Source organism: Colias croceus, chromosome 20 (genome assembly GCF_905220415.1).
Source record: "Colias croceus chromosome 20, ilColCroc2.1".
Lineage (NCBI taxonomy): Eukaryota > Metazoa > Arthropoda > Insecta > Lepidoptera > Pieridae > Colias > Colias croceus.
In genome coordinates, this window is record NC_059556.1 from 8,169,432 (window position 1) to 8,184,181 (window position 14,750).

A 14,750-nucleotide genomic window follows, 5' to 3' on the forward strand; every position below is an offset into this window, starting at 1 on the left:
CAGGCTGCTGGTGTAGTATTGTGTTGAACATAATGAAGTCTCTGTTAGTATTGGCTGTGTGCGTTTTGGCCGTTCAGGTAATTTATTTTTCATTTTTATTTATTTATTTTTTTTTTACTTTGCATCAAATCTAAGGACTTTATTTTTTTATCAATGCAATTTTTTTATTTAGAATGTTAATGATAACTCTGGTTACACTCGTAAATATTTTGTAGAGCAGGAAATATGTGTGTCTAATAGATTCTGATAGTGATCGTCTCAATGTTTTTTTTTTCGATGCAGACCTTGTAAATTGTTTTAATCGAACCGGTCAATATATATTTTTTCTTGTTTTAATAATGTTTTTTGTGCTCTATCTCTAACTCTATCGTTTTAAAATAGAACTTGGTACAAAAAAAAATATTATTCATTTAAAACTTTAAATAAAAGCATTTTGTAAGGTTGGTTCTAATACATAAATATTGCAAATATACTTGATGCTTAATTTTGTATCAATTTAATTTTAATAAAGAATTAAAGATGTTTATTTCCATAAATATTTAGATTAAATAACACATTTAAATTTATAATGTTTACTGTAGTTTTTGAATTATCTAGCATTTTTTTTTTTATATTTAACAACATCACATAAAAGCGCATGGAAATTTTTGTATTCCAACACATTTTTTTAACTTAATTGAATTAAAAAAAAACCTCCATACTTAATTTGTTTTCTAATATAATATATTTACGTACCCATAAAACTAGTTATTTTTTGTTCATGTTTGTTTATAAATGCATATGATATTGACACAAAGCCACTCGACCCGTCCTTCATGGCAACAACTGCTTTTTATGTTTTAAAATACAAAGTATCAGGTCATTGTCAAGGCTTTTAGGGATCCGTAGATTATTAAAATATTCAAAAATATCATAAATTTTAATAAAACTATTGTGACGCTAAATTAAACACAATCTTTGTAAGATTTCCGCAAAGCAATCGAATTTATTTAATTTAAAAATAACAAAATGGCTATTGACATAATCATCATTATAGTTTTGATTATTATTCATATACGTATATATATCCTGTATTAAAACTATTCCATGTTATAATTGAGTCTGTCTACTTTTAAGAGACCTTTTTTAAAGCTAATTTTCTATAATAATGTTAGTCAATAGACCAAGGCGTATCCTACAAAGCAAATAATTTGCTGGCAATATAATATTTCGGTGAATATTTATTACATATTTACGAACACGCTTGACCGATTACCCAAAAAAAAGTCATAAAAGTTCTATATAAGGGAGATTAACTTGCCAAATGTGTCAGACCCGAATCAGTCGTGACAATGAAAGTATTGGCTATCTTTTTTGTGTGTTTGGTGGCTGTTCAGGTAAGGGTCCAAATATTGAAACTTTTTTATAGAGCATCTTTATAAAAGGACTGAATAGATTTAATTGAAGTGAAACTTCTTAATCGGGATTGGAAAAAAATTTAGTGTAACATTTTTTCGTTACGCGTGACATTTTTCCGTAACACGCCATCTTTTTCTTATCCCTACCACGCGTGATTCGACGTATTTCGGTAAAGTTGCATATAGTAAATTATTTTTTGAATAATAAGGTCATAAAGAAGTTTCACTTCTTACGTGTGTACACTAGTACACGCACACATTTATCTAAACTACTAAGCAACTTGAATAGTTACAAAACAAAATAATTTGCTAACAAAATTATATTTAAACGTTGCATCGTAACTTAAGTACCTACCTAATTAATATTAATACAAAGATATATTTATTATGAATTTGAAATATGAATTTTTCTGGAAATCTGTAACAAAGACAATATTAACTCAGGGAGCATTTGTGATCAAAGCAGAACTTGCTAATTGTCTTACTCAATCGTGAATCGAAGATGATTGCAATAATAATTATAGCATCTGTCCTACTAATATGTATTATAAATGCGAAAGTTTGTGAGGATGTGTATGTGTGTGTTTGTTACTCTTTCACGCAAATACTACTGAACCGATTACAATGGAATTTAGCACACATATAGAGGGTAGCTTGGATTAACACATAGGATAGGTTTTATCCCGGAAATCCCACGGGAACGGGAACTATGCGGGTTTTTCTTTGAAATCTAGTATAATAATAATATAGATTCAAGTTAAATCCAGTATAAAATCCCAGCAAATTTTAATTTAGACACACAATTGTAACCAACATGCATTTGAACGTTCTAACACAGATATTAATAAAATAAAACAACGTGTATCTGATTGCGAACGAGAGGCAAGTATTTTAATGACTAATGAGCAAGAACGAATGAACCGATACATTGATACAATTCATACAGTCACAAAAGTAATTACATTCTTCACTCTCTTATTCACTAGATGACGTAGGTTTCATTTGATGTCCATAGATTAAAAACAACACCCCCACTACATCACATGAAACCAAATACAACACATACAATACAATTATAAACAATCATTAATTCCCAGAGCTTTAATACATTTATAATGCTTGCTTGCACAAAGTGATTTTGTAAAAATATCAGCTGGCATATCGCTAGTACACATATATTTAATACTTATAATCTTATTTTCAACAGACTCCCTCAAAAAATGATATTTGATATCAATGTGTTTGCTTTTTCTATGTAAGACATGATTAATAACAAGTTTTTGGGCGCTCTGGCTATCATTGTACAAGGTAATAGTATATGCTGGTTGATTAGTGACTTCAGACAACAATACTCTTAAATACATAGACTCTTTACAAGCTTCTGACATAGACATATACTCAGCTTCCATACTGGACAAAGCTACCGTTTTTTGTTTTCTACTTTCCCATGATATTACTCCCCCTGACATCATAAAACAATACCCTGTATATGATTTTCGATCAACACAATTATTGGCCCAATCAGCATCAGCAAAACCTAACAATTCAGAGCTACCTTTGACATACCTTATACAATAATTTTTAGTCCTTTTTAAATACCTAAGAATGCGTTTAGCATAATTCCAATGAGTGCTATTATGACAAGAATTAAATTGACTTAAGAAACTCACACTAAAAGTTATGTCAGGCCTCGTTAATACAGACAAATACATGAGACTACCAATCAATTTCTGATATGGAATATTAGTATCATTAACATTGTTATTTTTATCTATATTTAGTTTTAATTCCATAGGTGTACTGGCCTCTTTACAATTTAGCATGTTAAATTTAACTAATAATTCTTCAATGTATTGTTCTTGGTCTAAAGTACATACATTATTTTTATAATCAATATTTACTCTCATTCCTAAGCATTGTTTTACATTTCCAAGATCTTTAATTTTAAATTTAGTATTCAAAACTGAAATTAAACTATTTGTCTCTACTTTACTGTTAGAGTATACAAAAAAATCATCCACATAAAGAGCAACAATAACTTTTACATTGTCATGAAATTTAGTAAATACACATGGTTCTATATAACTTCTCTTAAAGCCTAATTCTGTCAAACATTGATCAACTTTATCATACCATGACCTTGACGACTGCTTTAAGCCATAGATAGCTTTATTTAATTTTACAATTATTTTATCATTATTACTATCTAAATTAACTTGTGGATGAGCCATATAAATATCTTCCTTTAAAATACCATTCAAAAAAGCAGTTTTAACATCCAAATGAGTAACTTTTAAATCTAATTGTACAGAAAGTGCAAATAACAATCGCAAAGTACAGTGACGCACAACAGGTGAAAATGTCTCATCATAGTCAATACCTGGTTTTTGGGTGAAGCCCTTCGCTACCAGACGAGCACGATATCTAACACTGTTATCACTATCAAACTTTCTTTTAAAGACCCATTTACACTGCACTAATGTTTTACCTTGAGGCACTTCACTCACTATTGTCCATGCATCATTCTCTTTGAATGCTTGACTTTGAAGAGCATGGTGGATACTGACTGGATCACTTTGATTCTCAGCATTCGACTGCATGCACAGGTTTGAATAACCATAACGCTGTGGTGGTCTCCTCACCCTCTTTGGTTCATCTGGTGGTTGAATCTCAGACACATCCTGCAATATAGCGTTTTTATTATTCATCTGGTTAATATCCTGTTTAGCTTCTTTGTCAGCAAATTCATCTATGTCTTTCTTTTCTTCTTTTATTTCTGAGATTTCCCCCACTGAAACTGATATTGTTTCATTCATGTTACTTTTTAAGTTTTCTTGAATTATGACATCCCTGCTTACTGTCACACATTTCTTAACTGGGTCATAAATCCTATACCCTTTCACATTTTCAGAGTAACCAACCAGTATATGTGGTTTAGATTTAATATCCCACTTTAATCGCTTTTCTTTTGGAATGTGCACCATGGCCTGGCTCCCGAAAATACGAATGTGACTAAGATTAGGTTTCTTATTAGTCCAAAGTTCAATTGGTGTCAAGTCTTGTAAGCCCGAAGCTGGTGACCTATTTCTAAGGTACACGGCTGTGTTTACCGCTTCAGCCCAGAACTTTTTGTCTAGTTTGGCATCAAACAACATGCAACGAGCCCTTTCTACTAGAGTTCTGTTCATACGCTCACTGATAGCATTCTGTTCTGGAGTATAGATATTAGTTTTCTGATGAAGTATACCAGCTTCTGCCAAGTAACTATCAAACAATGTATTACAAAATTCCAGACCGTTATCAGTTCTAAATATTTTAATCCGCTTATTCTGTTGATTTTCAACTAAAGCTTTAAACTCTTTAAAATATTTAAGTGCTTCATTCTTCGCTTTCAAGAAATAGACAAAAGTCATGCGTGTGTAATCATCAACAAAGATTAAAAAATACCTGCAGCCTCCAATTGAATTCACCTCCATAGGTCCACACACATCCGCATGAATGATGTTAAGTACTTCACTACTTCTGGTACCAACATGGTTAAACGGTAATCGTGACTGCTTCCCTTGGCAACACACAACGCACGAACTTTTATCAACAACAGCTTTGTCATTAAAGTCAATGCCCACAACTGCACCATCTTTCATTTTTGTGAGGTCTTTACTGTTCAAGTGGCCCATCCTTCGATGCCACAACTCACTTTTTCCACTGACAGTCGTTGAGAGCCAACAGCTGTGTTTATTTTCTACAATAAGTTTATAGACACCGTCGACTAACCTTGCCTCTCCTATCATCTGATTTTTACTGTTGTAGATATAGCAATGATTTTTTTTGAAATCCACTCTGTTTCCATTTTCAATTAATTTACTAACAGATAATAAATTCGTTGCAATACTTGGCACGCATAACACATCTTTCACTGTGATATTATATCTGCTTTTCGACGTAATCGTAACAATATCAACATCACCCGAGCATAATACAGCCATCACTCCATTGTTAGCCGCTGTAATTTCCTTTATACTCGTGTTTTCTGATGGATTCCGAATATTGTTCACGTTCGAGGTTATATGCACACTTGCACCTGAGTCTAAGTACCAATCATCTTTCTTGAAGTTTTCCCGTAAAAATAATGCAGAAAAACAATTTAAGTTGTTTGTCATCGCACTTTTCACTTGTGTACACTGATTTTTGTAGTGCCCAATCTGTTTACAACGATAACACTTGATGACTTTCTTTTTGCTATTGTTAACATTTGACGTATCGCCATCTTTGTTGAATGTGTTTCCAATCTTACTGAATGATTTTGATCTTTGATCGATATGTCGACGCCCTCTAGTGTACAACGCTGTAGTTTCCGCCGAATCATCATTCCCGGTCAAATCTAATAATTTGGATTTTACAACATCCGCCGTAATGGCGATCCCTGAATGTTCAATGGCCATGAGCATTGGAAAATATTTCTCAGGCAATCCTGCCAACATTAAACAACCAATCCACTCATCATTCACCACAAAACCCGTTCTAGATAATTTCTGCCCGGTTTCTATTATTTGAGTAATATAACTTGTCATTGAATCCGATGTTTCGAGACGTATTGAAATTAAATTCCTTAATAACATGATTCTTCTCGAAAAGCCCGCGTCATCAAACATCTGTTGTAATTTCTGCCATAGTTGTTTAGTAGTCTTAGCATCTTTTGTACATATAACGAAGGATCTATGGTTAGAATCAACTTGGCTTTCGTCATAGTCTTCCGTAATGGCGTCGCCGGTTCCCTCAAGCTTGACAAATTTTGACTTTCCTTCAAGTACTAATAGGTTTTCAGCAGCAAACGCCCACTCGCTATAATTTTCTCGGCCTTTTAGTTTCGGCACATTTGCAATAAAGGAATTTGTACTTGAAGCCATATCTGTTGATCACACCACAACGCCGCGCCACGTGCAACAGGGATGAAAAAATTTCTTTCACCGTGATATATGACGCAATCACTTTCTAATCACTGATGCTAACTAAAAAACTATAACTTTACAACTTTTGATAACTAATTCTATGGATCTGGGCCCATAACCTATTAATAAAATAAAACAACGTGTATCTGATTGCGAACGAGAGGCAAGTATTTTAATGACTAATGAGCAAGAACGAATGAACCGATACATTGATACAATTCATACAGTCACAAAAGTAATTACATTCTTCACTCTCTTATTCACTAGATGACGTAGGTTTCATTTGATGTCCATAGATTAAAAACAACAACAGATAATACAATACTATAGGTTCTAGGAATTTATCCAACAAAAAAGTATTTATCTGTTTAGAATTTGTCTAACAAAACCGTCCAAATATTTATATATTTATTTATATTATTTATTTTACAGGCCCTAACAGATGAGCAGAAGGAGAGGCTTAAGAAGCACAAGACAGAGTGCTTGGCCGAGACCAAAGCAGACGAGCAGATGGTCAACAAGCTGAAAACTGGTGACTTCAAGGTTAGTACATTTTACATATTTTAAAGGATATTTGAATATGCAAGAAAACTGTTATACGTCATGTTATATAAACATTATTAAACTATTGCATAGCTTCTATCTCGGGCCTTGAGCGCGGGGACCGAATCGAGAAATTCCGTAACGAAAAAACCTCACGCTCCCCACTCCTACGGGCGGAGGTGAGGCTTGAAGGCATAGCATGCAATAGCTTTACCGCGGCAGTCCCCGAGTGCCACACGTCGTTTTTTTTTTAATTTGAGTTTTAAGCGAAGACGAGTTAAGGCATTTAAGCAAAGGACCAATTTTTGGGCAGAATAGTTCTTCTACATTATTTGAAATATTTTCTGAGAAGCCTATGGACAAGATAAATATTAAAGAACTAATAAATGATTCTAGTTAATGCTTAAGTATTTGATTACATCAACGTTACCGATATAAATAAATAAGAATTATATGTAAATCCTTCCCAAACTTGCAATTAGCCTATTAAATATTACATTTTACTATTGCTTTATAATATTATGTAGCTTGCACAAAGTAATGTTTTTATATCTATACCAGACTGAAAGCGAGCCTCTGAAGAAGTATGTCCTGTGCATGCTGATGAAATCCGAGCTGATGACCAAGGACGGGAAATTCAAGAAAGATGTCGCTCTAGCCAAGGTCCCTAACGCAGGTAATTTAATTAATAATGTTGTTACGTGATAAGTATTTCTTCCTATAGGAAATTAATATATATATAAGGCTAATCTTTTGAATATATTTTTAAAATAAACCCTAAAATAGCCTTTTGAATATAGTTGAAATAAGAGCCCTGTACCCAGTTAAATTAAATTGAGAGATTATTATCGGCAAGATTAAATTCATAGGTACACCATAATGTATTTTCAAGCTAATTATCCCATTCCATATCTAAATAAAGTTAACCCACATTTTGTTATCAGCTGACAAAGCCGCAGTAGAGAAGCTGATTGACGCCTGCCTGGCCAATAAGGGAACCACACCACAACAGACCGCATGGAACTACGCAAAATGCTACCACGAGAAGGACGCCAAGCACTCCATCTTCCAATAACCACTATACCTTGACCCACAAGAACATGAACAGCTAGATCATCAATGGTTCTAGTTATATTGGACAATTTACCACCATCACTTGGCCACTAAGAACATGAATAGCCAGGCCATCTACGGTTCTAGAACATTGGACAATTTAAAACCAATAAACATCTTTGTGACACCATTATTCATCAAACTGCTAATAGGAATTTACTGTCCGTTCAGAATAAATTTTAATTTACATTTTGTTCGTTTTATTTAACACTGTTTCCGCCTGCGGCTTCGCCCGCGCAGTCAAAGAAAAACCCGCATAGTTCCTGTTCCCGTGGGATATCCGGGACTGCGTCTTTTTCCCGGGATAAAAAGTAGCCCTTTTTAGTAGTCCTTTCTCGGGTATCAAAATATATCCGTACCAAATATTTTCATGAAAATTGGTTCAGTAGTTTAGGCGTGATTGAGTAACAGACAGACAGACAGAGTTACTTTCGCATTTATAATATTATAAACTATATAATATATAGTATCCAGGATGTGTATTGAATGTATTCATGTTTTAGAAAGTTACACTAAGAACTGCAAAATTCGAATTATAACATGCAAAACATCCGTAGCGATGATTGATATCTAATAATTACCTTTTAGGTCATTAATTAGGAATATTTAAAGATTAAAAACGAAAGACTGATCACTTTAAGAAAATTTAAATCAATTCTACTTCATTATCAACCAGAGTCCAATAAAAAAGTAACCTATTATTTGCAGAAAGAAAGTCCTCAATATGTAATATGTATGTGTATGTATGTGTAATATATAATTATGTTAAAAAGGGAAACAACATAATATCTATAAATACAGTGTAAACTCTATATAACGTCACTTAAGGGACCGTGCATTTTTCGACGTTATAGAGAGTGGTCGTTAAATGGAGAGAATAAAAATCAGAATTAGAAAAAGAGAAAATTTATTTCAGACTATTGTTAGTAGTTATGTACATAAAAAAGAATGTTACTTGAACGCTATTGTGTATAGTCTGTTATTTTTGTTTGACGTCTTTTGCTGCACCAGTAATTTTGTTGTATTTTTTTACTTATTTTATTTATATCTTGCGATATTGTAACATCTTGGTGATAAAGAAAATACGTGTAGACACACCTGCAAGCAATCCCAATTTGTAAACAAAAGAACGAATTTCTTAGAAAGTTCGTTATGAATGACGTCGAGTTTATTACTTAATTGTTGTCGTTATTGAGAGTGAGCGTGATGCTATATGGAGTGTATTATTATATAGACAACAATATAAACCAACCAAAGTCGAGAAATCTTGACGTTATACGGAGTTTGACGTTAAATGGAGTGTCGTTATATAGAGTTTACACTTTTAAAATACATATTATATTCTGTGGAGCCTCATTTATACTGACTGATTTAGATCACACACAGCCTATAATGCCTTAGCTTAACTTATACATATATCATGAAATAAACAAATACGTGCATATAAGTCTAATAAATTTTCAGATAAATCAGATAAATAAGATAGGTAATCCTAAATGGTGGCTGATGGCCAAAACTGTGTCGTCATTTAACTTTAAGTCGCAATCATTTAGAATCTGTCATCCACAAGTAAATATTATCTAATACTTAGAAGCGAGAGTAGAATTCAATTTTGTATTACATAAATTGATTCTAATTCTTGCAGAACAGAACAGAAACAGAAAGATCAAAAAACATATTAAATACTAGCTATATTCCGCGGTTTTACCCGCAGTACTCCGCTCCTGATGGTCTAGCGAGATGATATAACATGTCCGTATTTAAGCAAAAAGGAACCACCCAACAAACACGCACTTCTGAGATAAGTATCAAAGGATTTACAAAAACATTTGCAGCTCTGTTAGATGAAGTAAAATAAATAGCCTTCCTCGATAAATGGGCTATCTAACACTGAAATAATTTTTCAAATCGGACCAGCAGTTCCCGAGATTAGCGCGTTCAAACAAACAAATAAATTCTTCAGCTTTATAATATTAGTATATGTGATCTAATATAGATAAATAAAGAAGTCCTAATAAAATATAGAATAGGTAGGGTATAGAATTTTCGCTCAATTCGGCTTAAGGTATTTTTCATTTCAATATTCAGACCTATCAAAATAATATGATAGTATGGCCAAAATAAGAAGTTCGACAGTTTCGCAGTTCGACGAACATAACACGCAATTAATTTCGCCATTATAATTATTAATATCCATATTACATTTAGCTTAGAAATCTCTATTATAAATTGAACTAGGTCAGAATGGTAATAAAAACATGCAATTGTTATGCAAGCTAATGAATCAGATTTGTTTTAAATAGTTCTATTACTTCTAGTATTGAAAAATTCCTCAGTACTTGGAACTATAAATAAATGCTTGTGTTCAAACATTCCTCCTTTTTTCTCCTAGATGCAATTTAATCTTTAATTTTGTAACAATTTTATTTTAAACCACATAGTTGCACTTTATACAATTTTATAATAATGTAACTATTATGATTTGAATTGTATAACTAAAGAAAGGCCAATTTGAGTATTATCTCTATATATAAAAAAATGAGTCCCCATTTGCCTTGGTGCCATTTGCGTGAACGGGTGGACCGATTTCGATAATTCTTTTTTTATAATTTGCCTAGAAGTACGAGGATGGTTCTTATGGAAAGAAAACGTAAACATGTACCAAGGGCGGAGCCGGGGTGGACCGCTAGTAATTTTATAAACTGTATGTAGGTAAGTACCTATGCCATAATAACATTATGTAGTTAAGTAATTTCTTTAAAGGACATATAAATAACAAATGCAAGTGCACAGAATTTTATGCCTTCAGTTTTCTGTTTTACTTTCTCAATAAGGGCTTCTTCGCGCCTACGAGACAATTATTGTTTGTTAATTTATTTTTCTCTCTATTTTCTGACACGTGCTCTACTATGATTAAATTTAATAGAGATTAATAAAGTTTGAGAACCACAGTACTTTATGACTGTCTAAGCCTAAATGTTTATATAAGTTCCTTATACAATTCTATGCATGTTTAATATAATATTTTAAATAGACGTGATCAATGATCATTATTGCAGGAGAATTCATGCAAAATGCAGTGCAAAGGATTTATTTTATTCGTATTTTTCATTTTTATTATTTTCGTGCAGGTTTGGTTTTTCAGATTTCTGTTATTTCTACTACATTGATAAAAAAAGCACTACTTTATCGCACAGAAATTCAAAACTGCTAATTTTCATTATTGCTTACGAAACAGTAGATGCCTTTTTAGTTAAATAATATATTATTTTCTATGTATGAAGAAAAAATATATTATTAAACTATATTTTATGAGTAAACTAGCTTACCGCCCGCGGCTTCGCCCGCTTTGTCTGAAACCTAATAAATTATATACAAAAACCTTCCTCTTAAATCACTCTATCTATTAAAAAAAACCGCATCAAAATCCGTTGCGTAATTTTAAAGATTTAAGCATACAAAGGGACATAGGGACAGAAAAAGCGACTTTGTTTTATACTATGTAGTGATACTTTAACACAATAAAATTGAAAAAAATTCGCACACCATAAAACGGCTATATTTTTTATCTTCAATAATAACATAAAGGTAATTTAAACTCTTTATTTCATTAATATCTTCCGTTATTAATTAAACTTCTTACTTTTTTTCTTTCAGGCGTTTTCATTAGACTACTTCGAAACAACATCCGCGCCTGTGACGCCCGACTCTTGCATCAAAAAACACAAAACCAAAGCAGATTACATAGATGAGTGTACTAGAGAAGCAAGGGTGGATAAAAAGTATATTAATAAGATGAAGACTGGCCATTGGTGGAATTTACCGGTAAATATTTTATTTAAATATAAAAATATGTAATGACGATTCAAAAGTGCTTCTAGAGGAAGTCTAATTGAATAAATAAATGTTTGAGTTTGAGTTTATTAATTCTTTATTGCTTTTTAAGATAAAAACCGCTTACAGTGTATGTACTTCGCTCTAACTCGCTCTAAGATCTGAAAGATCGCTTTTTAACAGAGCGAAAGCGATCTTTAGAAAAATGGTTTTATACAAAAAATAAAAAATTAAATGAGTTCTAGTAGTTGCGTACACATTAGATAGTAATTTACGTAGATACTAGGGTTAGCCCTGGCTCCGGCCGGGTATAGTCGTTTTTTATTTTGTAGTTTATGGAACTGCAGCAATTATTCTTATCCAAGAGGTGAAATATCTAGGTATTCTAATAGGTATTATAAAGAGGAAAAGTTTGTAATTATGTATGTTATTTAGGTATGTATTGTCTTCACGCATAAACCTCTCAACCGATTTTGATGAAATTTGGCATAGACAATCTTAAGACCCTGAGAAAGAACATAGGCTACCTTTTATTGCGAAATATGTACCACGGGCGAAGCCGGGGCGGACCGCTAGTACAAAATATTTAACTATGTAGGAACTGGAAAACATCTGAAATAGGTAGATAAAATAATCTTAGATCCATATTACTTCTAATAATAAAATAAATTAATGAAAAGAATATTATCAACAGAATATTTATTTTTTCAGAAAATAACAACTTCTCTAAAGTACTGGGCATTCTGTTATCTGAAGAAATTGCAGATGATGAGTGATGCTGGAGTGTTGCGGCAAGATGTGGTCCTGAGTAACATAAAGGGTAAAGGTAAGTTAATATTATAATAATTTATAACTCTTTTATGATAAAAATTATTTTCCATATTTTTCTGCGTGAAAAGAAAATAGACGAAAATTTTAGCTTTTACCTTTCACATGTAACTAGGTAATTATTTATCCATTTTTTATGATAAACTTTAAATAAAACTCTATCAAATTATATAACAATCTATTCTGCAATTCAAGTTTCATCATATTTGGTTTAGCTATTTACACACATAGAACAACTTACGCATCGTTGGTGAGTGGTGACCCACGTGATGCTACATTCATTGTAAATTTTTTGACATACCTAGAAGACTTAATGTTTATTTCTTCATTCAGTCCTTTTCATTCTCCATTGCATACCTATTAATTTGTTCGTTGTATTATAATAATTATCTTATATTTCAGAAAGAGACATAGCTTTGAAGATAATAGACAAATGTCTATTCAAAATGGCTCACCTCCCCATCGATACTGCGTGGCATTACCTATACTGCTTCCATGTTAAAGATGAGAAGCTTAGCAGACGTATTCATGGCATCTAAAAACAATAATTATAAAAGTATTTTCATCATAAACTATAAAAAATCATAAAATATAAAAGCGCCATCTAGGGATTAATTACTGAACAATTTTTTATTTCTATTTTAGTTCATTATCCCTAGATGGCGCTTTATCAAATTTTAAAATCACCTAATTTAATACAATTTTAGCTGTGACTTTAAAATTTTCAAAAAATCTAATTATATTATTGTAAATAAATAAATGTATTCCCCTATTATTAATATTATTTATTTTATTAAAATAAACCATATTATAATACGCACCCGATAATCATTAAAATTGGAAAATAGCTCGACGTTTTAAAAGTATTTTAATTTAAGCGCCATCTATCGCATATAGTTCAAACTATAACGATGGCGCAAAATGTAAAAGTTAACAATTGATACGCTTGTTCACAAACCGCAACTCATTCTGGTGCAGTAAACAATAAATAGATGGCGCTTCAACCAAATAAATTATTTGAACTTTTTTCATTAGGATTAATATAATTATGTACAACAATTTAATATCAATAATTTTGCATTTTACAAATTTACCAGGTAAATAATGTTACCACTTTTCCTTGATAATTTAAAACACGATTAGACTTAAAGGGCTGATAGACGTACGAGTAAGTACGCGAACTTGTGGCTCGACGACCTTTTTCGCTCGTGTGTCACCCCAAGTACGCGTACTTAAAAACCGTCGAGTAAGTTCGTTGACGATCCAACATGTTTGAAATTTTACTCGAAGCCCGCCTTGGCTCGCACGTCTGTCACCGCCGCGAGCCGAGTAAGTACGCGAACTTTAAAACCGCGACTTTAAAGTTCGTACGTCTATCAGCCCTTTTAGGATAAATTTCGAATCATAAATCAATACTTAAAAGTTAAAAGTTAAAACATTACCTAGGTACCTAATAAGAAAACATGGCAGTCGAAAGGACCAGATAAAATTCGAATTCACTAGCGTTTATTCATACTGTATAGGTATTATAATATTATAACAATATGATTATAACCGCGATTATTTTGAAAATTGTCCTGTTACTTTAATAAATTCATTATTCATCTGAGATGGTTTCTTCTATGAAGAATCATATCATAGGTAGGTAGAGTAGGTAAGTACCTTCCCATAGTATGTAGAGTAATAGATAGGTACGTGGGTTTTAAGTAGGTACAACACAGCTATGTCCTAACTAGGTATGCATGGATGGATATGTGTATGTGTGTGTTTGTTACTCTTTCACCCAGATAGTACTGGGCCGATTACAATGAAATTTAGCACACATATAGAGACTAGAGAGTAGCTTGATTATCACGTTAGGATTAACACATAGGATAGGTTTTCGTTTTATCCAGGAAATCCCACGGGAACGGGAACTATGCGGGTTTTTCTTTGACAACGCGGGCGAAGCAAGGGCGAAGCCGCGAGCGGAAAGCTAGTATGCATAGTAATGGTAAAACTAAGAACGAAGACGAATCTTGCAATTCTCTAGTTCTTGTTCTTTTATAATATTGAAACAATTCTCTTGAAACTCATTAAAAACCAA

At 32.4% G+C, this 14,750-nt stretch overlaps 1 protein-coding gene across 1 annotated transcript; it reads left to right on the plus strand.

The window, feature by feature from the left end:
- LOC123701054 lies at window positions 1-13,220 on the plus strand. The gene is made up of 7 exons (XM_045648466.1): window positions 1-77; window positions 6,779-6,889; window positions 7,451-7,565; window positions 7,834-7,961; window positions 11,660-11,827; window positions 12,548-12,662; window positions 13,067-13,220. Exons 1-7 carry the CDS (start codon window positions 33-35, stop codon window positions 13,201-13,203), a joined length of 819 nt encoding a protein of 272 aa, XP_045504422.1. The 5' UTR covers window positions 1-32; the 3' UTR covers window positions 13,204-13,220.
- Window positions 13,221-14,750: the final 1,530 nt, after the last annotated feature.

What these genes read in the sequence shown, in the direction of transcription:
- LOC123701054 (XM_045648466.1), top strand. Translation starts at nt 33, where the DNA reads ATGAAGTCTCTGTTAGTATTGGCTGTGTGCGTTTTGGCCGTTCAG. An exon ending in TGAAAACTGGTGACTTCAAG is followed by an intron (nt 6,890 to 7,450) that starts GTTAGTACATTT and finishes TATCTATACCAG; the next exon opens with ACTGAAAGCGAGCCTCTGAA. An exon ending in GCCATTGGTGGAATTTACCG is followed by an intron (nt 11,828 to 12,547) that starts GTAAATATTTTA and finishes TTATTTTTTCAG; the next exon opens with AAAATAACAACTTCTCTAAA.